Below are 26,589 nucleotides of genomic sequence, written 5' to 3' on the forward strand. Positions count from 1 at the left end.
ATGAAATTTGACATGAGAGTTCCTGGGTATGAAATCCCCGAAGGTTTTTTTCATTTTTTTGATAAATGTCTTTGATGACGTCATATCCGGCTTTTCGTGAAAGTTGAGGCGGCACTGTCACGCCCTCATTTTTCAACCAAATTGGTTCAAATTTTGGTCAAGTAATCTTCGACGAAGCCCGGGGTTCGGTATTGCATTTCAGCTTGGTGGCTTAAAAATTAATTAATGACTTTGGTCATTAAAAATCGGAAAATTGTAAAAAAAAATAAAAATTTATAAAACGATCCAAATTTACGTTTATCTTATTCTCCATCATTTGCTGATTCCAAAAACATATAAATATGTTATATTCGGATTAAAAACAAGCTCTGAAAATTAAATATATAAAAATTATTATCAAAATTAAATTGTCCAAATCAATTTAAAAACACTTTCATCTTATTCCTTGTCGGTTCCTGATTCCAAAAACATATAGATATGATATGTTTGGATTAAAAACACGATCAGAAAGTTAAAACAAAGAGAGGTACAGAAAAGCGTGCTATCCTTCTTAGCGCAACTACTACCCCGCTCTTCTTGTCAATTTCACTGCCTTTGCCATGAGCGGTGGCCTGACGATGCTACGAGTAAAATGGCATTGCGTTCAGTTTCATTCTGTGAGTTCGACAGCTACTTGACTAAATATTGTATTTTCGCCTTACGCGACTTGTTTCTGTCTCACGTTCACTCTCTCTCTTTTCCACTGGCTAGAATGAATGCGGGTCTGTTCTCTAAAGTTCATTCGTCCTCTCTATCTCTTGTGAATTGATTTAGAATGAAGGCAAGGTTGCTTTTTGGAGCGCAACAATATATGCGACAGGGTTTGTGACAAAGGGACACAAGTCACACAAATCATTTCCTAGTTACATGCTAACAATTAACTGTCAGCACATAAAAATTGACAGATTTTCATAGTTTGAGCTTTTTGCACTCCACGGGGTCAATTAAAGATAATTGTTTTTGCGACCTTATATTGGCGGGTTAGTTTGTTGTGGTTTAATGGTATCACTTCACACATAGAATGGTTGGTTGGTTGGTAGATTGATTAAACTTCACCAGATCACGCTGCGGACTGCACAGTCCAGATTATGTGGGTCGTGTACAACCCGCCATACTTTCCAAAGAAGGGTTCAACATAAAAATATGGGTCGTACACGACCCACGCCATCCAAATAAAGATTACAAATGTAAAATTCCTTACGTAATTCCATGTGGATCGTCCACGTCCCATATCATCCGGACTGTGTAGTTCAAATTACATCATCGTTTTTGTTTGTTTACAAAGATAATCTTTCAAAATTTGGGCAATGGGAAGGTAGTATGGTGATTACATGAAGTCTCAATTAAAAGCTCCAAATATAGTTTCAGAGATAAAGACGATTTTGTGAGGCTCTGGGTCGTCCACGGCCCACGGTGAAGGTTAAATAGTTGAGGTTAAATGGTATCAGAGCACATACAGAACAACAAAATCTTGCTACAACACAGATTTCTTTCGAGTTTTTTAATCATTGGGATTATCAATTTTCAGATTCAATCACAAGCATAATTATTCCACATACAGATTCAATCACAAGCATAATTAATTCACATGCAACAAAAACACAACAGATCACATACTCCTAGAAATGCCACTTACAATTGCCTTTAGCACTTCCCATGTATAGCTGTTCCTACCATAGGTAATAGAATTACAAAAATCCTACTTATGCCATTTCAAAGTTGTATCAATGGGCAATCATTCAGCTATTACAACAGTTCAAATTGTTCACTCACTGCCTCCTGTCTCTTTCGCAAAATCACACACACACACACACACACACACACACACACACACACACACACACACACACACACACACACACACACACACACCTCATAGCAACACTGATACAACACATACTACTCATTCCCTGCTTTGGCTAAAGTAAGCTTTGGGGGGGGGGGGGGGGATGTTTAAGCAAAGAAGCATTCAATATTCATCAGACTGGCTTGTAAATGAATAGTGTCCTGTAACTGTTGGACTCGAGAGCCAGAATGATCACAATTATGCAAATCCCTGGCGCTAATCACACTTTTTCAACTCTCCCATGCCACTTTAAAGAACCAACTTATGCAAGATTAAGACAGTCATCAGCATCACAGAAAAACAACTCTGTTTTTGGGAGGCACCGACTAAGATGTCCGGCATGTGTGTAACACAACTGACTACACTCTACAGCCCTGCATGCTTCTGGCTATTCAGAACAGCGCAAATCAGAATGAATTAATCATGCACGTCCATCACACAAATCTCATAGCGTTGGAAAATTTCACAGCTTTAACTCCTTGGACCACAACTAATAAATCACACATGTCAATCACACTGCTAAGCAACTCGTCAGTTTCACAGCTTGGAGTCTTGAGGTGCGGCCGCTAACAAGTCGTGCAAGTCCGTCAGGCTGGATTTTAAGACGTTGGCGAACCTGTCGGAATCGGTCTCCGCACATATGTTGAATGCGGTGATGGCGAAGTTGAGTCGTGTGTTCTGGGGGTTGTAGCAACACCCGAAGCCATCGGGTGCGGACGGTCCGAATGCCATCACTGCGTCGTGTTTGGCCCCCACCTGTGTACAAGACAGATAATATAGAATCAAAAAACAAGAAACGTATGTTGTAGGAACGTTTAATCATTGACAAATTAAAAAGTTACGTTCACTGATATATCGACCCAGGTTTTTACATTTAGTCAAGTTTTGACTAAATGTTTTAACGTAGAGGGGGGAATCGAGACAAGGGTCGTGGTGTATGTGTGTGTGTGTGTGTGTGTGTGTGTGTGTGTGTGTGTGTGTGTGTGTGTGTGTGTCTGTCTGTCTGTGTGTGTGTGTAGAGCGATTCAGACTAAACTACTGGACCGATCTTTATGAAATTTGACATGAGAGTACCTGGGTATGATATCCTCAGACGTTTTTTTCATTTTTTTGATAAATGTCTTTGATGACGTCATATCCGGCTTTTCGTGAAAGTTGAGGCGGCACTGTCACACTCTCATTTTTCAACCAAATTGGTTGAAATTTTGGTCAAGTAATCTCCGACGAAGCCCGGATTTTGGTATTGCATTTCAGCTTGGTGGCTTAAAAATTAATTAATGACTTTGGTCATTAAAAATCTGAAAATTGTAAAATAAAATTATAAAACGATCCAAATTTACGTTCATCTTATTCTCCACCATTTTCTGATTCCAAAAACATATAAATATGTTATATTTGGATTAAAAACAAGCTCTGAAAATTAAAAATATAAAAAGTATGATCAAAATTAAATTTTCGAAATCAATTTAAAAACACTTTCATCTTATTCCTTGTCGGTTCCTGATTCCAAAAACATATAGATATGATATGTTTGGATTAAAAACACGCTCAGAAAGTTAAAACGAAGAGAGGTACAGAAAAGCGTGCTATCCTTCTCAGCGCAACTACTACCCCGCTCTTCTTGTCAATTTCACTGCCTTTGCCATGAGCGGTGGACTGACGATGCTACGAGTATTGCTGCGTTGCATTGCGTTCAGTTTCATTCTGTGAGTTCGACAGCTACTTGACTAAATGTTGTATTTTCGCCTTACACGACTTGTTTTTAAGTGCACAGACCAACACTAATAAGACGACACTTATCTTGACAAAATGTTCAGCAACTTGCAGGGAAGACACAAGCAAATGAGCAGATAATTTAGTTCCTTGTGCGCTGAAAACACCACAAAGCAATGCCTACCTGTATACCTTAGAGGTGAAACCGTTATCTACAGCAGTCCCTCTCACAAAGTGACACCTTTGACTTATTCAAATTGTGTTCCCTTCTAGTACCAGGCTTCTCACAAAAGGGATAGGTAGCACATTGGTACAGACAGACAGACAGACAGACAGACAGACAGACAGACAGACAGACAGACAGACATGTACACACATACACAAACACACACCCCTCCCTATACACTGACCCAAATGTGACATGAACTCCCCTCCCCCACACACACACGCATGCACACACACACGCACACACACACATCCCCCTGTACACACACATACTCACACACCTACACTAACACATACACATACAAACACAACCACACACAGACACCCCTTCCCACACACAAAACAAACATCCCCTTTTACACACACAAAAACACCTGGCTAGTGGACAGCCTGAAGTAAGTGCTCTCAGTGAAGGCATCGTCCAGGAAGAGCTGAGGGATGTTCTGACCGCTCTCTATGGCACACACACACACACACACACACACACACACACACACAAACACATCTCCCACACACACACCTGGCTAGTGGACAGCCTGAAGTAAGTGCTCTCGGTGAAGGCATCGTCCAGGAAGAGCTGAGGGATGTTCTGACCGCTCTCTATGGCACACACACACACACACACACACACACACACACACACACAAACACATCTCCCACACACACACACCTGGCTAGTGGACAGCCTGAAGTAAGTGCTCTCGGTGAAGGCATCGTCCAGGAAGAGCTGAGGGATGTTCTGACCGCTCTCTATGGCCGCCAGCTTCAGTCCCAACAGGTGACGGTCAACACCCTGACCACTGACTGCCTGCACACCATCAAGTGTACTGCAATCTATTAAAGATATACAATACTGATACATAGACAGCCTGGGCAGTGACCTTATGATTAATATTCTACTGCTGAATTGTTGAAGTCACCGAGACAAAAACTCACATTAAGGCAGCTGGTCGAGATTGCAAAAGAATGCATGTTTTTGTGCATTCAATCCTAAAAATAAAAGGAATTCGAACTAAAATGAATCCACACATAAATGTTCTTTGTTTTTAGGGTTTTGACCAAAATATGACATTTGACACAGATCTCAACAGTCATTGTTCACCTCGACCACCAGCACAGTCTCGGAGAACAATGACGTAGAGTCTCAATCTGTGTCAAATATCATATTGGTCAAAAATACAAATAACGTATGACATCCGCACTTCAGATTTCAGCCTAACTCTCCTCATGAGTGTACTTTCTGTGGGCCTTGACGGCACTCGAACATGCAACCTTCATCATGGGAGGCGGGTGTCTGGGCGGGGATGTAGCTCAGTCGGTAGCGCGCTGGATTTCTATCCAGTTGGCCGCTGTCAGCGTGAGTTCGTCCCCACGTTCGGCGAGAGATTTATTTCTCAGAGTCAACTTTGTGTGCAGACTCTCCTCGGTGTCCGAACACCCCCGTGTGTACACGCAAGCACAAGACCAAGTGCGCACGAAAAAGATCCTGTAATCCATGTCAGAGTTCGGTGGGTTATAGAAACACGAAAATACCCAGCATGCTTCCTCCGAAAACGGCGTATGGCTGCCTAAATGGCGGGGTAAAAAACGGTCATACACGTAAAATTCCACTCGTGCAAAAAACACGAGTGTACGTGGGAGTTTCAGCCCACGAACGCAGAAGAAGAAGAAGGAGGCGGGTGTTTTATCCACTATGCTACTGCGCTCAATAAGTTTCAACATCCACACTTCAGATTCCAAGCTAACTCACCTCATCAGTGTACTTTCTGTGCGCCTTGACGGCTTGTCGGAGTAAGGCCACTTTGGCAGCGTCTGGCAATGAACGGTTCTCCATGCCCTGTGTGAACTCATGCGTATCCACGGAGCACGATCGAATGGTGTCCGTCCGTCCCAGCTGGAAGCGTCGCAGTGAGGCCGTCTCGTACGTGGCACACGGACGTTTGAACAGCCTGGAAAGTAACAAGTTTGCAGTTCAACAGTTAAAGATGGGCAGATGTTGAGATGGTTGTGGGGTGGGGGATAGGGGGGCTCAAATATCGTCAACCAAGATTTGCTCGAAAAACTGCTTCTTTGTGTTCTCTGATCCCGTCGCGATATAACCTTGAACGGTTGAAAACGACGTTAAACACCAAATAAAGAAAGAAAAGTGTTCTCTGATGACAGTAATAATGAAAAAAAGTCATTGAAACTATGCTACGTTTCATATTTTTTGTAAAACTGTGAGATCAGCCAGGTGGTTGCTGTAAATCCTGCCAGATGTTTAGTAATCTTGCTACCTTTTACAGTATTTCCTATCATGCAAACATTAAAGTAAATGTACGTAGCTATCCTTAGTACCAAACTAAGACCTGAGAAAAAAAGAATCATGTTAAGCAATAACACAATACAGTCGAACCCACTTAAAACGAACACGCTAGTTACGAATTTTGACTTATAACGTATTAGTTTTAAGTTCCCAACTGAATACCTCTTTCTTCATGCTTAAAAAAAATGCTTAAAACGAATTCTTTATAACGAATTTATGCTTATAACGAGCACTTTTTGGATTCCCAAGCATGCATAATGTCTGTAATTTACTCACGCTTATGACGAAATCTTTAAACTCGTCCCGAGATCGACATATCATGGGAATTTGAGAAGTTTGAATACATGTGTCAAAGTCTTCCCTTGCGTCGACTGCTTGAACCATCGCTCAACCGATCACTGAATAAAGTTAAACTGATTACACTGTACTCACAAAACAATTTCAAATTTAGAATCAAAGTGATTGATAGCTCAGACACTGAACATGAATGACTGACTGACGTTTATTTCCTTCGCGAATACCAAAAACGAAACATCAATGTTTAGGAAGCCATTGCCAAAAAATATAGATGCCAGAGTGGTTTCCCTTGGACAAGGGAAACCACACTCTCAACGTTTGCGTTCGCCGGTTCGCGATAGTTTATCAGTCAGTCAGTGCTTTCGATTTGGATTTGAACATCATGTTGCAACAAACAAACAAAAAACTAAATTGGCCAAGGTTTGCTACCCGTCGCCAAGGTAAGTGATTCCGGACAAATGATAGGAACACCGCGAATGTGGACAGTGTCAGTGTGTGCGTGTGTGTGACCAAAAACGTAACAACTGGATGAAACATCTGTGTGCTCACTCTCACTCAAACTCAACAATCATCACTCAACATGAGACACACATGAACATGTAACTGAATATGTCACTTTATTGTCTAAACGTGAAGCAGCATGAAAGTTGCGAAAGAAACAAATTGAAACACCATAAAATGTACAAGACTTAAAAAAAAAAAATTAACAAAAAATCAATCAATTTTCTTAATACGAATTTTGGTTAAGACGAACTTTTTTTCCGATCCCCAGTGATTCGTCTTAAGCGAGTTCGACTGTAACCAGTTCGGTGGCACAATTTTCACCTTTCAAATGTTCCGTTTCTATTTAATAGTGCAGAAAGGAATAAACTGTGGACTGGGTGGCCGAGTGGTGACGCACTTGCGGTCGGAAGCGAGAGGTTGCGAGTTCGACCCTGGGTCAAGGCGTTAGCAATTTTCTCCCCCCTTTCCTAACCTAGGTGGTGGGTTCAAGTGCTTGTCTTTCGGATGAGACGAAAAACCGAGGTCCCTTCGTGTACACTACATTGGGGTGTGCACGTTAAAGATCCCACGATTGACAAAAGGGTCTTTCCTGGCAAAATTGTATAGGCATAGATAAAAATGTCCACCAAAATACCCGTGTGACTTGGAATAATAGGCCGTGAAAAGTAGGATATGCGCCGAAATGGCTGCGATCTGCTGGCCGATGTGAATGCGTGATGTATTGTGTAAAAAAATTCCATCTCACACGGCATAAATAAATCCCTGCGCCTTGAATATGTGCGCGATATAAATTGCATTAAAAAAATTTTTTTTTAAATTTAAAAAAAATCCCTGCGCTTAGAACTGTACCCACGGAATACGCGCGATATAAGCCTCATATTGATTGATTGATTAAACTAAACCCAGTTAAGGCTTACACCTCTGAGCTAGCCCAGTAAAAAACAAAAAACAAAACCAAAACTCCGTGCACCTATCTCCCCTCTTATCTACCCCATATTTGCTCTTCCAAACGACTGACTGAGCACCTGGCTGAGTGACTGAGATTCCTGGTGCTGCTAGCTTTCCACTTGGAGACAGCGACCCAAATTTCCCAGCTATAGGATAATTAAGTAATTAAAATGTAAAAAAAAAAAAAAATCCTGTGAAAATGATTTGTGTTTTGTTACATGTAGTTGTCAAAAAAGATTAAAAAATGTTACCCGTAGTAAAGTGAAAGTGTAACTTAAACAAACAAAAAAAGTTACCTGTAGTAAGTGAGCTGCAGAGCCACCTGGATGTAAGCGTCGGGACTGAGGCGGGAGTGTTTGATAAAGTCCTTGCCATAGTCGCTGAACGTAAACACTGTAATCTGCACATCCTTCACAAGTCTGAAACATAATGAAATCAAAGTCTGGGTCAGACTGACACGCTTGTAGGTCAATTTTAGTACTTTTCTTCTAAGATCACCCCCCACCCCCCCCCCCCCCCCCCCCCACACACACACTTTCCTTGAAGAACAGAACCTGATCCGTAGGACAAGGACCGCATGTAAGAAACACACCCCTCGTCAGTGACTGGCCTATGATGTCACGTGGAAAAGCGTGCCTCATATTTTCCAACAGTAGTCACTCTTTCAAAACCCATTCAAACCCGACCGAGTTATTTCCAAGCATCGTCTCTTAACACTTTCTACCCCACCTATGTTGACCAAGTTTTTTTTTAGCCGAGACCAGCTGTGCTGCAGCAGGTCACTCAGAATTGTAGTAACTGTGTATCAACAGTCTGGAATGCAGGCGTTAGATCAACGTTACAGGAAGCAACTGAAGCTAACAGTCTGAGCGGATATATCCGTACGTGGTCAGATAGAACCATATGAGTGGGTACGGATATATCCGTACCTGGGAGACAAGCAGTTAAGTTAAGACAATGCTAGCAACAAGGTGTGAAAGTTTCATCGGCTTGACAAAAAAATGTACAAACATTTACTTTTATTGGATGTTATTGATTTTTCTTGGGGCATGTCTGCTAGGGAAGGGGAGGGGGGGGAGCATGTAAGCCTGCCCATGTGCATGCATTTCAATCTGTTTAATTACTTACGATGTCATTTCTTGTTCTGCTAGCGCAATGCAAGAGGTGGCTTTAGGGGTGAGGTTGAAATCAAGGCGTCGCGGTGTAGCGACATCCGCTGCCGGCAAAGTGTCCTCTGCGTTCTTCTGACTGTTAACAGACAGAGTTGTGATGAATATCACACACTCAGACAGTGTCCAGCAAAACATCACATACGGATGTAAATGTCCAGTGCAACATTAAGCACTGATACACAGCTTGGCATATAACATCAGACACTCAAACCATTCCCATCAAAAGTAACATCAGATATTCATACAATGTATGGTTAACACTTACAAAGTCAGCTTTACAAACACACTAAGTTCACACAAAAACACAAACACACACATGCACACAAAACAACTAACACAAATGACACTAAAATCTCACACAAAATGTTGTAAACATTCCCATTAAGTGTACTCAACGACCAGAGTGTGGTAAACATGCACACAGTACAAAGACACTTACGTGAAGTCGAGGACATGATCCATGATGGCAGCAATGGGAGGACCCTCAGCGGTGGTGTGCTCGTAGTTCAGTCCGCAGGCCCCGTTCCCCCCGACGATGAACTGTTCAACCACACAAAACTAGTCAAACCCACACATTCTCTATGAGTGCAAAACACGTTCTTCATAAATCACCAAATTAATTAGACAATGATACCTTGTACATTCCTGTTGTAAACTGTTGACACAACACAAACTTTATTCAGTCCAACCCAATTGGGCATCGACGTATGCATGGGCCAATCAGATAAATTCAAGTGTGTGTGTGTGTGTGTGTGTGTGTGTGTGTGTGTGTGTGTTGTGTGTTGTGTGTTGTGTTGTGTGTTGTGTGTTGTGTGTTGTGTGTGTGTTGTGTGTGTGTGTGTGTGTGTGTGTGTGTGTGTGTGTGTGTGTGTGTGTGTGTGTGTGTGTGTGTGTGTGCGTACGTGTGAGAGCCTGCACACCCAGACGAGATGTTCAGGGTACTAAACAATCCGCTTGGTTTCTCCCTACCTGTAGTGTTTTGTCATACCAGCGGTTGCCGGAATTGAGACGTGCTCCCCCTCCATGCAACATTTCTGCGGCAACAAGGGCTCGCTGTGGGGGGCTGTTGCCGTCCCCAAGGGGTTTATCAAGACACAGCACGAAGATACTGCGCTGGATTTCCTTCATGGCAGCCTTGTTCTTCTTGTCTGAAACCCAGACATTATTAACCATGACAGGATCGTGTTGCATTTTTTTAATTCATGGTTGCCTGTGTTGTTCTTCTTGTCTTCTTCTTCTTCCGCGTTCGTGGGCTGAAACTCCCACGTACACTCGGTTTTTTTTTTGCACGAGTGGAAATTTACGTGTATGACCGTTTTTACCCCGCCATTTAGGCAGCCATACGCCGTTTTCGGAGGAAGCATGCTGGGTATTTTCGTGTTTCATTTACCCACCAAACTCTGACATGGATTACAGGATCTTTTTCGTGCGTACTTGGTCTTGTGCTTGCGTGTACACACAGGGGTGTTCGGACACCGAGGAGAGTCTGCACACAAAGTTGACTCTGAGAAATAGATCTCCCGCCGAACGTGGGGACGAACTCACGCTGACAGCGGCCAACTGGATACAAATCCAGCGCGCTACCGACCGAGCTACATCCCCGCCCGTTCTTCTTGTCTGAAACCCAGACATTATTAACCATGACAGGATCGTGTTGCATTTTTTTAATTCATGGTTGCCTTTCATTGTTCTATTTGTCTAAAACACACATACTATCAACCAATGACATGATTTTGTTGCGCTTACTTCTTCTTCTTCTGCATTCGTCGTGCGTCTAAAATTCTTCTGAAGAATGAACCACTCTACACTTTCAAGGCCACTAAGTCAGACATATAGAGTGTTGTCTCGGTGTACGAGTCCAGATGGTTCATAAATGACCGTTCTGTTTTGTTTTCTGATGCTTGATATTTAAAAATACCACTGTTCTATCCTCCGCAGACCTGGGAACCCCTGTTTTGCACTTAGTATTCTCAAACAAACTTGGTGTATTTTCAGAAAAATGAGCGTACTCCACACAGCATTTAACATCCATGATTCAAACATGCTTCACCAATACAGTTAAAACAAATGCTTCTTTCAATGTTTACTGAGAAAAACTGTAATCATGTGTCAAAATACTGGATCGGTTTCGGGATGCGCTTATGAAGAAAAGTAGGCTAGGAATTTGTTACGTCGTATTTTTTCCCACTGACTGTACTGATCGTATTCTGGACAATCATGCGTACAAAGTACGGCAAAATCGTACAGGTTCCCAGGTCTGCCTCCGTCATCTTTTGTAAAACAACAAGCACACACATACCTTTAATAAGGTCAGCATACGTCGATGCCCAAGTGTCTCTATCCAGCGTTGTCAGCATACCGATAGGGGGACTCTCATGCTTCGACTGATCTGCTACTATCTCTAACTGTTTCTGCAGCTGGTGTGTGTTGAGTGGTTTCCCTTTATTGCCGTACACATCCACTGAAAATATCTGCAATTCACACGCAAACATATCTTAATGCCAGTAGAGGATGAAGAACAAGGTTTTCAGGACTGTACGGCCAATCTTTCTTTCTTTCTTTATTTGGTGTTTAACGTCGTTTTCAACCACGAAGGTTATATCGCGACGAGGGAAAGGGGGGAGATGGGATAGGGGAAAGGGGGGAGATGGGATAGAGCCACTTGTTAAGTGTTTCTTGTTCACAAAAGCACTAATAAAAAAATTGCTCCAGGGGCTTGCAACGTAGTACAATATATGACCTTACTGGGAGAATGCAAGTTTCCAGTACAAAGGACTAAACATTTCTTACATACTGCTTGACTAAAATCTTTACAAACATTGACTATATTCTATACAAGAACCACTTAACAAGGGTAATAAGTGAAGAATTTTATGGGTGAGAAAAGGAAAGTAAAAGGACTTTGGGGAGGCAGAAATAGAGAAGAAACAAGAAAAAGATCCTAATTAGGTTCACGGCATCGAGAGTGATGCGACCTTCTCTCAGAAGTTAGTAGAGAAGGCTCCCCCATCCACCACCCCGGGGACGCACCTCTACGCCAATTAGGGGGCGCGAGGTGTACGGCCAATCAGCAATATGTGTGATACAGTGAAGTCCCCTCTTTTACGACCGCCAAAAATCTTACAAAATGATGTCATAAAAGAAGAAATTCTTAAAAAGCATGCAACCTCCGTGTATGGCTGCCCAAATAGCCGGGGGAATAAAACGATCTTAGGTGTAAAAATCCACTCGCGCAAAACACATGGGAGTTTGAGCTCATGAACCCAGAAGAGGAAAGACGAAAAATATATGTTGGCATAAATATCATCTTGAACAGGGGATCCCATGGTTGTGAACGACATTCTTAGGCCCAAAAAAAAAAAGGTCTGTTTACGGTAACATAGGCCAAAAAAATAGGGTCGGTAGGTCGGGTTTTTTTTCCTTTTTTTTTCTTCTCCAAAAAACCATATTTTTACGTTATTTTGCAAAAAAAACAAGATTTTTTTTTCTTTTTTTTCTCCCCCAAATGCCAAAAAAAAGTCTAGGGTCGCGCGAAAAAAATAGGGTCGGTCGGGTTACCGTAAACAGACCTATTTTTTTGTGTGGCCTTATATACTTTAGGTTGGTATTTCATTGCACAGCAACTCGCAAAAAATGATGTGAAGAATATGTTCAGATATCTGATAGGTTTGGACATGTATTGCATTGCACAGTAACTCACGTGGTTGTTGTGGATGATATGTTTAGATATCTGATAAGTTCAGATGTGTATTGCTCTGCACTTTTAACTCATGTGGTTGGTACAAATGATATGTTAGGATATCTGATATCTTTGGATGCATTGTGCATTGCACAGTAACTCTCGTGGTTGCTTTGGATGATATGTTTGGATAATTGATATGTTTTGATGTGCATTGTTTTGCACAGTGACTCACTTGGTTGTTGCGAATGATATGTTTGGATATCTGATATGTTTGGATGCATAGTGCATTGCACAGTAACTCTCGTGGTTGCTGTGGATGATATGTTTGGATAATTGATATGTTTGGATGTGTATTGCTTTGCACAGTAACTCACGTGGTTGTTGTGAATGACGGCGATGTGTTTTGGCGGGTCAGGTTCGTTGGAGGGGTAGATGACGTGGGTGTCTTTCTTGTGGCCAGGCACACGGCAGGCAGCGAGGATCTGATAGTACTGCATCATGCACAGAGGTTTGCCTCCAAGCATTTCCACAGGTAATGTTTGTCTGAAACATTCGCACCATATCGTACAATAGTAATACTGCATCATGCACAGAGGTTTGCCTCCAAGCATCTACACAGGTAATGTTTGTCTGAAACATTCGCACCATATCGTACAATAGTAATACTGCATCATGCACAGAGGTTTGCCTCCAAGCATCTCCACAGGTAATGTTTGTCTGAAACATTCGCACCATATCGTACAATAGTAATACTGCATCATGCACAGAGGTTTGCCTCCAAGCATCTCCACAGATAATGTTTGTCTGAAACATTCGCACCATATCGTACAATGGTAATACTGCATCATGCACAGAGGTTTGCCTCCAAGCATCTCCACAGGTAATGTTTGTCTGAAACATTCGCACCATATCGTACAATGGTAATACTGCATCATGCACAGAGGTTTGCCTCCAAGCATCTCCACAGGTAATGTTTGTCTGAAACATTCGCACCATATCATACAATGGTAATACTGCATCATGCACAGAGGTTTGCCTCCAAGCATCTCCACAGGTAATGTTTGTCTGAAACATTCGCACCATATCGTACAATGGTAATACTGCATCATGCACAGAGGTTTGCCTCCAAGCATCTCCACAGGTAATGCTTGTCTGAAACATTCGCACCATATCGTACAATGGTAATACTGCATCATGCACAGAGGTTTGCCTCCAAGCATTTCCACAGGTAATGTTTGTCTGAAACATTCGCACCATATCGTACAATAGTAATACTGCATCATGCACAGAGGTTTGCCTCCAAGCATCTACACAGGTAATGTCTCGACATGTATTTCTCTCTCTCTCGACTGTATACAGAGATAAGAACAGCCTCGCTTTCACTTAGATCCTGCCTAAAAACAATGTTCAGACCTCATGTTCAGACTCGGCGTAATGATTCCGAAAGGACTACTTTTTAGCGGTCAAGTTCAGTCGTCCGCATACTCGAAAGTGAAAAAAAGATGAAACGTTTTGCTACAGTATCGGAGGATGAACTGTCGAAGAAGAAAAAGAATCTCGTGCCAACCACTACGCAGAAGACCATCCGAGTTGTCCAGAAGAAGTTCTGAGTAGGCATGCGGGGTATTTCTGTGTTTTCATAACCCACCGAACTCCGACATGGATTACAGGATCTTTTCCGTGCACACTTGGTCTTGTGCTTGCATGTACACACGAAGGGGGTTAAGTCACTAAGCAGGTCTGCACATAAGTTGACCTGGGAGATCGGAAAAAATCTCCACTCTTAACCCACCAGGCGGCAGCGACCGGGATTCGAACTCAAGACCTCCCGATTAGGAGGCCAATGCCTTACCCCCGTGCGCGCGTCCGCATTCCAAGGCCAAGTGGGCAGAAAGTGTGCCATGTGAACGGCCCTGACCATTTAGGTTTGATTTAACAGCTGCTCGACTCGCCCATGACTTTGCGCAGGTTTTGTGCAAACTTTCTTTATTGTGTTTACTGATTGGTTAGCTGTATCCACCATGTTATAAATATAGTTATATATAGCTCTCCAAACTGCTCTTAACCCATTAGGAGGTAGACCGGCACGGTTGGCCTAGTGGTAAGGCGTCCGCCCCGTGATCGGGAGGTCGTGGGTTCGAACCCCGGCCGGGTCATACCTAAGACTTTAAAATTGGCAATCTCGTGGCTGCTCCGCCTGGCGTCTGGCATTATGGGGTTAGTGCTAGGACTGGTTGGTCCGGTGTCAGAATAATGTGACTGGGTGAGACATGAAGCGTGTGCTGCGACTTCTGTCTTGTGTGTGGCGCACGTTATATGTCAAAGCAGCACAGCCCTGATATGGCCCTTCGTGGTCGGCTGGGCGTTAAACAAACAAACAAACAAATTAGGAGGTAGCTCCGATAGCTGAGGTGGGCGAGAATCGCTGCTTAAAACTAGTTTGAGCGTTTATAATGTTCACATGGGCAGCGGTTTTGACTGACTCGGCGCCGACTAAAATCACTTGAAAGTTCAGAGAAAGTTGGTGGAAAGTCTGCCATGTGAACAGCACTTAATAGTGTTAAGGGTTACAAACACACACAAACATTAAGATACTCACTCATCCACCATCATCTTGTAATCCAGGGCACCTGCCACAAACTTGGCAGCAAACCTGCACACACACAAACGCACACACTAACATACAGCAATAGGAAATAAAGGTCTTCCTTCAACAACTTTAACAGGGTAAGAAGTTTTTACTCTCAGACGTTCCATGTTTTCTGACATGTAAAAAAAATAAAGTAAAAGTCTGTAGCTCCCATGATGTGAAAGTGAAACGTGCCAGCTAACTGCATGAACACACTACCAAAGTAGGAAATAAAAGCACAAAGAAAACGACACAATTAAAGGTTAAAATAAAAGATTTCAAAATAAGCAAACCTATGCAACTCAAAGTGCACTAAAAATCTCCCCCCAAAAAACAAACAAACAAACACACAAAAACTCCAAACAACCAAACAAAACCAACAATGGGAAAAGGACATACCCTGGTGGTCCCTTCCTTAAAACTAAACAAGTCGCGTAAGGCGAAATTACTACATTTAGTCAAGCTGTGGAACTCGCAGAATGAAACTGAACGTAGTCCGCCGCTAGTGCAAACGGCAGTGAAAGTGACGAGCCTGTTTGACGCGGTAGCGGTTGCGCTGTGCTTCATAGCACGCTTTACTGTACCTCTCTTCGTTTTAACTTTCTGAGCGTGTTTTTAATCCAAACATATCATATCTATATGTTTTAGGAATCAGGAACCGACAAGGAATAAGATGAAATAGTTTTTGAAACGATTTCGGAAATTTAATTTTAATCATAATTTTTATATTTTTATTTTCAGAGCTTCTTTTTAATCCGAATACAACATATTTATATGTTTTTGGAATCAGAACATGATGAAAAATAAAATAAAAGTAATTTGGATCGTTTTATAAAAAAATAATTTTAATTACAATTTTCAGATGTTTAATGACCAAAGTCATTAATTAATTTGTAAGCTTCCATGCTGAAATGCAATACCGAAGTCCGGTCTTCGTCGAAGATTGCTTGGCCAAAATTTCAATCAATTTGATTGAAAATTGAGGGTGTGACAGTGCCGCCTCAACTTTTACAAAAAGCCGGATATGACGTCATAAAATACATTTATCGAAAAAATGAAAAAAATGTCTGGGGATATCATACCCAGGAACTCTCATGTAAAATTTCATAAAGATCGGTCCAGTAGTTTACTCTGAATCGCTCTACACACACACACACGCACAGACACACACACACACACACACATACACCACGACCCTCGTCTCGATTCCCCCTCTATGTTAAAACATTTAGTCAAGTTTATGACTAAATGTGACAAAAATGGCAAGAGAATAACTATGACAAACACTAAAGCAAGTAAATACTTCACCTGAGCTGTTCCTTGCTGCCACGGTAACTCTGTTCCGGGAAGACAACGGCAGGGTTAAAGTTCACCACCACAGGGATCCGATAGTCCAGGTAGGCAACATTCTTCCACCACTCCGACAACTGAAACATGCAACGTAGGCCGCTGTGAAAACACAGTACGACACATCGGCCAGTGTAATGACGGACAGATGAAGCTTTTGTGTTAGACCCCAAGCAGCCCTCCTCTTCACGACTGTTTAGTCACACTGGAATCCCTGGGGCGGGGATGTAGCTCAGTCGGTAGCGCGCTGGATTTGTATCCAGTTGGCCGCTGTCAGCGTGAGTTCGTCCCCACGTTCGGCGAGAGATTTATTTCTCAGAGTCAACTTTGTGTGCAGACTCTCCTCGGTGTCCAAACACCCCCGTGTGTACACGCAAGCACAAGACCAAGTGCGCACGAAAAAGATCCTGTAATCCATGTCAGAGTTCGGTGGGTTATAGAAACACGAAAATACCCAGCATGCTTCCCCCGAAAGCGGCGTATGGCTGCCTAAACGGTCATACACGTAAAAGCCGTGGGAGTTCCAGCCCATGAACGAACAAACAAACTGGAATCCCTAAGAGCCTCAATGTACATTATCCATCCCCCCCCCACCCCCCAATTTTAAGGCCTAGCTTTTTTTTTTTTAAAGATTTTCTCTTCATACCCTCTGTAAATTGATCCCCATATTAAGATTCCTTCCTTTTAAAACCCGATTACATTGGGGTGTGCACGTTAAAGATCCCACGATTGACAAAAGGGTCTTTCCTGGCAAAATTGTATAGGCATAGATAAAAATGTCCACCAAAATACCCGTGTGACTTGGAATAATAGGCCGTGAAAAGTAGGATATGCGCCGAAATGGCTGCGATCTGCTGGCCGATGTGAATGCGTGATGTATTGTGTAAAAAAAATTCCATCTCACACGGCATAAATAAATCGCATAAAATAAAATAAAATAAAATAAATAAAATGTTCTTGTGGTTATATTTTGCTGAAACTGTTCATCACTATTTGCTATCATGTCCCCTGTTTAATGATGCAAGAACCGCAACAATCGGTACATTAGCTCCAGAATTTGTTAATATTGACACACTCCTGACAGGTGATTCAAACATTTCCATATTTGAAAATAGTGCTATTTTTGTTGCTGTCCAAAGCTATATTGAGAAATCAAACCGCTTTGGGACACCTTAGTTCGATGTTGGTGTGGGTTTTTCTAAATATATTACTTGGGGCCCATCTTTTTTTTGATATTTTGTTGTGTCTTTCGTTCTCGTTTTGTAATTGTTTTCGTTTTCGGTATTGACACAGATTGTGTTCGATAATTCAAACTAAGTTTTCCTTGCTGTTTTTCTCCCTTTCTTTTTTTCCTTTTTTTTCCCTTTTTTTTATATATATATATATACATATATATTTTTTTTTGTCTCATCTCTTTTTTCAAAAAATGTGTCGCATTGATCATAATCCGCCATGAAATTTCAGGAATGTTTATGTGAGCACTTACCATAAGTTTTAAACTTGTTGTGCTCCTTCTTAATGATGTTGTTATATTATCATGTGTCTGTTTACGAATAAAATACTGTTTAAAGGAAATAAATAAATCCCTGCGCTTAGAACTATACCCCCGGAATACGCGCGATATAAGCCTCATATTGATTGATTGATTGATTACCCAGTTGGTTTTCTCCTCGGCTCGCTTTTCCAGAATCCTCTGCAGTTCAGGTCCAGGAGACTTCAAGAACTCTTTGACGATCTGCACTCACACAAAGAGAAACATACAATCCAGTTGAGAGTCCGAGTTTGGAAACACAAAAATTGACTACGTATAAAAACGAACAGAGAATAACCTAGGCTCACTACAAAATGGACCACTTGTTTAATTCCCCATTAAAATCGACAGGTCATTACTGAACTCAGAAGGTCAGTCTGACTTGGCCTTACAATTGACACTGCAAACTGAAATCAATGTTAAGATTTAAGAGTTGTTCTGTGTGAACACTGCTGCTGTCAACCATAATTCTGATTCTTTGTTTATCCTTACTCTTCAGCCTGACTCAAACAAAGACACTACTGTGACATAAAACTAAATACCTGACTGGCAAATCAAAAATTTCAATGGGTCACTTGAATCACTCTATGTGTACATATCAACGTAGTCGTGGAATTTTGACGTAACTTTTCAGAAGAAGGACAAAATTGATTAACTTTTTTATGATATAGTGTTTATATTTGTTTCTAGCATGTATAGAACAATAAAAGAATATCAAATCATGTAATTTCAACTATACTTAAGAGAATATTTCTCATGAAGAATGATTTACTTAGTCTAAAGCACAAAAACATCAAAGTCGCCAAGAAATGAGTTGCGCCAAAATTCCATGACAACATGGATATGGGACTGGGTGGTCGAGTGGTAACGCACTTGCGCTCGGAAGCGAGAGGTTGCGTGTTCGACCCTGGGTCAGGCCGCAATTTTCTCCCCCCTTTCCTAACCTAGGTGGTGGGTTCAAGTGCTAGTCTTTCGGATGAGACGAAAAACCGAGGTCCCTTCGTGTACACTACATTGGGGTGTGCACGTTAAAGATCCCACGATTGACAAAAGGGTCTTTCCTGGCAAAATTGTATAGGCATAGATAAAAATGTCCACCAAATACCCGTTTGACTTGGAATAAAGGCCGTGAAAGGTGAATGCTCGCCTAATAGGCTACTGAGCTTTACTGGCCGATGTGAATGCGTTATATATTGTGTGTAAAAAAATGTCTGTTTGTCTGTCTGTCTGTAAAAAATTCCATTTCAAACGGCAGAAATTAATATGTAAGCGCCTAGGGCTATATCTAGATTAGGCGCATAAACATGATCACAATAATAATAATAATAATATGTATGTGTATGTCTGTGACTCAATCTGTGTGTTACATATCATTGTGTGTGTGTACCTGCTGTGTGTTTGCAAACTCCTCCTCAGTGACGAGCGGTCGTACGCTGCGCAGGTATTTATCCATCGTCTGCTGCAGCGGGGGGACGGGGAGGCGCGGCAATTGGTACTGCACTGAAAACATGCGACCCCGCGGGGTCACCTTCATCTCGCCTGACATCCTGAAAATATCACCTACACCTTTCACCTGTTGAGAAAAAAACACAGAATCAGTGAGTTTGTACATTTCTGAAATTTAATGCAAGTCTGTGCCTTGATGTTTTATGTTATTGTTTCACATACATTCTCTCACTGTTTGTATGAACTTACTCATTTTCTGTGGATCACCATGAGCTCTGGCAAGAAAGGGGCAATTTATAAATTTAACATTATTATTATTATTATTACAATAAGTTTAGTAAAACTGCCATTCCATGATGTTTGGTTAAATTTCTGGTAAATCTTTCACCCTTCAAGGCAAACTGCAAGTAAATAAATTAAGAAGATGACACAGAAAAACATTTTGTTTTCAGCTTCACGCTAGGTAATGTCCCTACTAGCCTAGGTTTGGATGTCTGTGGTACAAACACTTTGCCTCATACTCATAGTGTTCTGAAAAACAAAAAACAGTATTCATTCCCACAAACTTTCTGGTATCAAAACAAAACAGGGTTGTGCAATACCATTGAGCATTTTAAATTAATTGTCACGCAGGGTACTACATTATCACATTATGTGTGTATCTGTCGTACCATAAAAACAGTGTGCATGTCACTTGTAAGAGGAGCTACTTTTGGTTCAACTCCATAAAACTAGTATAAACAGGCATGATAACAACAGGCATGAAAAAACAAAAAAACATTCAAGAAGTATTTCTTCAGAAAACAAACATTTCAGCTATGGTGCAGCTGTCACACAATCTCACATTACATCTTGACAAGACATTACTGATCAAACTCATTTCATTCAAATAACCAATAAAAATAACAAGAAGAGCAAACGCTCGATCGAGTCACTTTCGCAGTTCTGAATATTATATGAGGCATCAGATGGACAGGAAGAAATTGCTATTCACAACACAATACAGATGTAAATAATTTGATGTAAAGAATAATCCTATAAAGTTTGAATCAAATCCGATGAATAGTTTCAGAGATATGATATTTCAATTTTTTTCCTTCAAGACATACCTGTGACCTTGAAAAAGGTCAAAGGTCACCAAAGCAGACGTCAAAGTGTAGAGGTCACTGGGAGTCACGTTCACATAAAATTTGAGCCCGGTCACTTTTATAGTTTCCGAGAAAAGCCCAACGTTAAGTTGTGTGTTGCCGAACAGAAAAGGGTAGTTATCTCCCTTGTTTTTCTGATAACGTTCGTAAAAGGCTACAGATGTAAATACTTTGATGTAAAGAATAATCCTACAAAGTTTCAATCACATCCGATGAACTTTGTCAAAGATATAAAATGTCTAATTTTTCCTTTGACGCTGACCTGTGACCTTGAAAAAGGTCAAAGGTCAACGAAACCATCGTTAAAGTGTAGAGGTCATTGGAGGTCACGACTAAACAAAATATGAGCCCGATCGCTTTGATAGTTTCCGAGAAAAGTCCAACGTTAAGGTGGTGTCTACGGACGGCCGGCCGGACGGCCGGCCGGCCGGCCGGCCGGCCGGACAGACTAACACTGACCGATTACATAGAGTCACTTTTTCTCAAGTGACTCAAAAAGGGGGGGGGGGGGGGCAGGCCGGTCTATTAACTTTTACAGCATCATATGATTTGTTACAGCATAACAATTAATAGCTGTCAGCTATATGGTCATCTTGAACACACGGCCAGTACCGTGTAACTGGCCTTGATACGGAACGATCCAAGGGGGGCAATCTCAGTCATCTGAAAGAGGGAAATCCAAACGCAATCCGCTTTGTTCGATTTTATGGGCTTGGACGATAGAGAAAAATAAGAAAAGCAAAAGCTGGAGTCCAGTCTGGACGAAACTGCTATCAAGAACGCAGAATTGATTTTTTTCTGAGGTTTTTTTTTTCTTCTTTTTTTTCCGTAATCGCCGTGTCGAGCTAAAACCGAAGTTGCGGCACAATTTTGCTTCTCGCACATCTGATGCTTGTTGACATGCATCAACGAAGGGGCCTTAACTCTGGAAGAGTTTCCTGCTCCGGTAAACATGGCGCTTACGGCAACAACAAAAACTCAGAAAAATCAATTCTGCGTTCTTGATAGCAGTTTCGTCCAGACTGGATTCCAGCTTTTGCTTTTCTTATTTTTCTCTATCGTCCAAGCCCATAAAATCGAACAAAGCGGATTGCGTTTGGATTTCCCTCTTTCAGATGACTGAGATTGCCCCCCTTGGATCGTTCCGTATCAAGGCCAGTTACACGGTACTGGCCGTGTGTTCAAGATGCTATATGGTCAGCATAATGATGGGTATGAACACTAAAAGTTCACTTTTACATCTGACATGAGAGTGAGATTGATCGACTTCCATAGTTTAAAAAAAAAAGAGAAAAAAGCACATCTTAACATTTATAGTTGATAAACTAGCTAGTTGCAGAACAAGCCTGGATGCTGATACAGGGTACGATCGTACTTGAGCAGCTTTAAAACCCAGCCAAGAATAATTTTAATGTATGAATTCTGAGCCCATATACTTTACATGTCGTAGAAGCAAACAAACTGGTCAGGACTTTAATTACTGCTGATACGTACCCCTGAGTAAAAAAAGTGAAAGGGCTGTTATCACTTTCCAAAATCTGTGCCCACTTGATAGTAAATAAGAAATCTGTTCAGGAAGTGGTAGAAATCCAACTGCCCATTGTTCACAGTTACTTACTGAGTAAGTCCTAGCTTTGGCAGGCCATGTATTTATTAGTTACTTCCAAGCAAAGTCTGAGTCTGGACTTTAAACTATCTATACCCACCCTGGGTGGAAATTTAGTGAAAGTCTATAGCACCACTTTGACCAATCTGTTCCCACCTGATAGTACGTTGAGGAAGTGGTATAAAACCAACAGCTCGATCACTTTCCACAGTTATTCACTTACTGAGTTAGTCCAAGTTTTGGAGGCCATAATGTATTAGTTGCTTGCAAGCAAATTTAAGCCAGAGTCTAGACTTTGCAGACTTATGCCTACCCCTGGGTATACAAAGTGAACTGGCACCACTTTCAAAAATCTGTGCCCACAAGCTGCTGATACGTCGACGAAGTGGTAGAAAGCCAATGCCCACTTGTCACAGACACTCACCTACTGAGGTAATCCAAGCTTTTGTATTAGTTGCTTGCAAGCAAAGACAGTCTGAACTTTACTGCCTACCTACCCCTGGGTACAAAGTCCCTTCGCCCCCAGTCTCCGGAACATGACGCAGCAATGGCCCTCGCCGTTATTGTTGTTGTCATTGTGACACACGCAGCTTCCCGACACATACCTACACAACGCAAGTCACACACACAACATCCTAGTATATGTGGAACGAGCATTGGTACACTGCCACTGGTTTATCTCAACCAGGATAAACGTCTATTTCCATTCCGGCAAGAAGATAACTCCAAGCAGTGAGGGGGCTATACTGTGACCCAGAAGACAGACAGTACGGGTTGCTGATTAGACTGAGAAAAGTGGGCGTTTTAGACTAGTTTGCGACAAACCGCCCTGGTTTTACTCTGGATTATTTGTAGTGTCTGTCATCTGCTACAGAACAGCACCTGGCATGGTCCGGCCACAACCGTGTTTTTGGTCGCAGCATTTCCCCTATTTCCTAAACATGTCAGATTTATTAAACTTCAACTCACCAGCCGAAGCTGTCTGACTGTGTGCAACATTTTGGACCTTGCCACCTGCGGTGACACACTTTGTCAAGCAATGTAAGTCTGCTGTGGACCTTCGTACAAAGTTCAAGATTGTTTTGATTTTACAGCGCATGCGCTTACTTTGCTGAACACTGATTGGCCCATATAAGTCTCGGTCGCGGTGAAAGGGTGGGCTGGCCGTGACGATGTGCTGAGAATTTGATTGCCACATTATTTTGTCTGTTCCATTTGTGATGATTTTTTTCTTCTTTTTTTAAGAGTGGTTGTCTGACTTAATTTGTACCTGCTTATTTTTGTTAACAGCCTTTTTTTGTACTGGGTCAGATAATGTCTTGGTTATTCACTCAAAAAATGATGTGCATAATAATTTGTTTGTTGGTCTGAAATTGAATCGTTCATGTTTTGTTTGTTTGTTAGTTAATTCTCTGAATTTGTATTGATACCCTTATATATTACCAATAGCCAGCACTAAAACACATTCAGGCATACATGCTTGCACACATACACACACTTATTAACCCTTACACTGGTGCAATTCTGTAACACATGTTACATAGCCACTGGTGAATTAACAGAGAGAAAAATAACAAAAAACGGTCATATAGGTTTTCGCATCCATGGGAGGTAATCGGAACCGACCAAACAGACTGAGCCAGTAGCGCGACATATGTCGTGACAACCAGGTGACAGTATACGCAAAGCAGCGCGACATATGTCGCGACAACCAGCCTAAGGGCTAATGCATGCATACTACGCGCACAACCAACCAAACTCACAATGACAACTCTTTATTTAACTGGGTATTAGACTAAGCAGAGATCTGCTTCTTTTACAGACAAAGAGATGCAGAGAGAGGCACACAGACACACACATTAGCAAACACAGACACACATGCATACACACACACACATACACACTGTGACACATACATAGTGAATATCTACACAAAGACCATTTTTTATTTTCTTTCATGTTTATTTTGTTTTCTTCAAATAAACAATGATTCTCTCTTCCTCTCTCTCTCTCTTATTCTCACTCTCTCTCTTTTCACATGCTAACTTTTCACACATATATAATACAGTACATCATACAAGCAGTCGTTGTCAACAAATTCCTTACAGCAAAAGTCTCTTGGCTTGTTACTGGTACATAATAATAATAATAATAACGATTACTTATATAGCGCGTAAACCTCGTGGTGACGAGCCCAGAGCGCTTTACACTTACACAATCATAATACAAACAAGGAAAGAGAACTAAATCCGAATAAATTCAAACATGGTCACACACACCCACACACGCACGCACACACACATGCACACACACACACACACACGCGCGCGCACACACTCACACACAATCTTTCTTTCGTCATTGTCAATGTTCAGGTAACCCGCAATGTCATTCCATGTACGCATACGTTATTCTAGTACAACACACACAGGCACATACACATCCTCATGAACGCCACACTTTAGTATATAATACACGTGGCAGCGCCGATGACTCACCGATCATGGGATCTCCTTCAGAGGTCTAACTTAAACATGTGTGTTTTGAGGGCTGTTCTAAAGGCAGATGGTGACTGGGAATCCCTAATGCTCCGGGGGATTTTCTCCCAGACAAGAGGTCCCTGGTACTTGAAGGATCTCTCAAATCCATAGTTAGTTGATTTTCTGTTTCTTTTTGGTTTACTAAGTACATTGGTATCTGTTGCAGAGCGAAGAGAGGAGAGGTTTGAATATTTTGATAACATCTCAGAGAGATAAGCAGGTCCTGTACCATGAAAGAAAGAGAAACAAATGCATGCAATTTTGTATTGAATACGACTTCTTACAGGCAGCCAGTGAAGGGATCTCAAAACAGGTGTGATGTGGTGTCTTTTAGGGGTCTTTGTGATTAATCTAGCGGAGTTGTTCTGTACTTTCTGCAGTTTTTCAATGAGATAGTCAAATGAACCAGAAAGAAGGGCATTTCCGTAATCTAGCCTTGAAAGAACGAGAGAGCAAATGAGGGTTTTTGTAGCATCGGAAGAAAGGCAGTGGCGTATGGAGCTAATTTTTCTCAGTTCATAGTAGGCATTTCTACAGACAGTGGAGACTTGTTGTTTGAAGCAGAGAGTTTCGTCGAAGATGACACCGAGGTTTCGTACTTGAGAAGCCAACTGAATATCAGTTCCAGCTATAGAGATTTGGGCAGGAAGGGATGGTTCTTTTTTAAGAGAAGGGGGTACAACTAGCATGATCTCGGTCTTGTCGTCATTAAGTTTCAATTTATTTTCGGTCATCCACAATTTCAAGTCAGAGATGCAGTTCTTAGTTGTCTCGATTGTGTTGGGGAGGTCAGTAATAGGGCCAGATTTTTGTAACTGAGTGTCATCAGCAAAGCTTTCATAGGAAACAGAGTGGCGAGAGATGACATTAGATATTGGTTTCGTGTACATGATGAATAGCACCGGGCCAAGTACAGATCCTTGGGGGACACCGAAAGTCAACGGGGATGGAGCAGATTGGAAGCCGTCAATGGAGACTATCTGAGAGCGGTCTGTGAGGTAGGACTTAAACCAAGCTAAGGCAGTGTGGCAAATACCAAAAGAATTGTGAAGTCTTGTCAGGAGAACGGAGTGGTCAATAGTGTCAAATGCTGCCGAGAGATCTAATAGAGAAAGGACAGACACATGCTTTTGATCGAGAGCTAAGAGAAGGTCATTTGCAACTTTGATGAGAGCGGTTTCTGTTGAGTGGCCAGCCCTATACGCGGACTGATGGGGGTCGAGGAGCTTGTTCTGGGTGAGGTGCCCAATGATCTGAGAGAGAACTATCTTTTCAAGTAATTTCGAGAAAAAAGGAAGATTTGAGACGGGTCTGAAGTTTTTTAGGCAGTTAGGGTCTAGGGAAGGTTTTTTAAGCAGAGGGCGGACTACCGCCGATTTGTATACAGATGGGAAGATCCCGGTGGCCAGCGAGTCATTGACGATACCGGTAATGCATGGAACTAGCGCATCAATACACTGGTTGAGAATGCACGAGGGCAATGGGTCAAGCTCACATGTCTTACGGTTGGATTCAGCAATTTTTTCTCTGACAAAACATTCTGACACATGGTGAAAACCCGAGAAAGATGTTCCTGAGAATTTTTTCTCTGTGAATTTGCTGGTGGTAGAG

The 26,589-nt window shown here is 41.8% G+C and overlaps 1 protein-coding gene across 6 annotated transcripts; it reads right to left on the bottom strand.

The window, feature by feature from the left end:
- Window positions 1-1,525: 1,525 nt before the first annotated feature.
- LOC138949398 (carnitine O-acetyltransferase-like) lies at window positions 1,526-23,538 on the bottom strand. Of its 6 annotated transcripts, none has more exons than XM_070321213.1 (15): window positions 23,408-23,516; window positions 22,936-23,043; window positions 19,626-19,811; window positions 18,362-18,442; window positions 16,669-16,787; window positions 15,331-15,384; window positions 13,106-13,274; window positions 11,349-11,520; window positions 10,019-10,197; window positions 9,489-9,589; window positions 9,006-9,125; window positions 8,174-8,296; window positions 5,574-5,772; window positions 4,494-4,631; window positions 1,526-2,641 (listed from the first exon to the last, which is right to left on the bottom strand). In XM_070321213.1, the coding sequence occupies exons 3-15, from the start codon at window positions 19,782-19,784 to the stop codon at window positions 2,423-2,425; spliced, it is 1,833 nt and encodes a 610-aa protein (XP_070177314.1). In that variant the 5' UTR covers window positions 19,785-19,811; window positions 22,936-23,043; window positions 23,408-23,516; the 3' UTR covers window positions 1,526-2,422. The 6 variants fall into 6 exon arrangements, with proteins under 6 accessions (XP_070177314.1, XP_070177318.1, XP_070177313.1 ...); XM_070321217.1 differs by having other exon boundaries at window positions 22,932-23,043; XM_070321212.1 differs by lacking the exon at window positions 22,936-23,043 and having other exon boundaries at window positions 23,408-23,538.
- Between the last annotated feature and the right edge of the window lie 3,051 nt (window positions 23,539-26,589).

The sequence above is a fragment of the Littorina saxatilis genome, linkage group LG15 (assembly GCF_037325665.1).
Source record: "Littorina saxatilis isolate snail1 linkage group LG15, US_GU_Lsax_2.0, whole genome shotgun sequence".
NCBI classification, from domain to species: Eukaryota; Metazoa; Mollusca; class Gastropoda; order Littorinimorpha; family Littorinidae; genus Littorina; species Littorina saxatilis.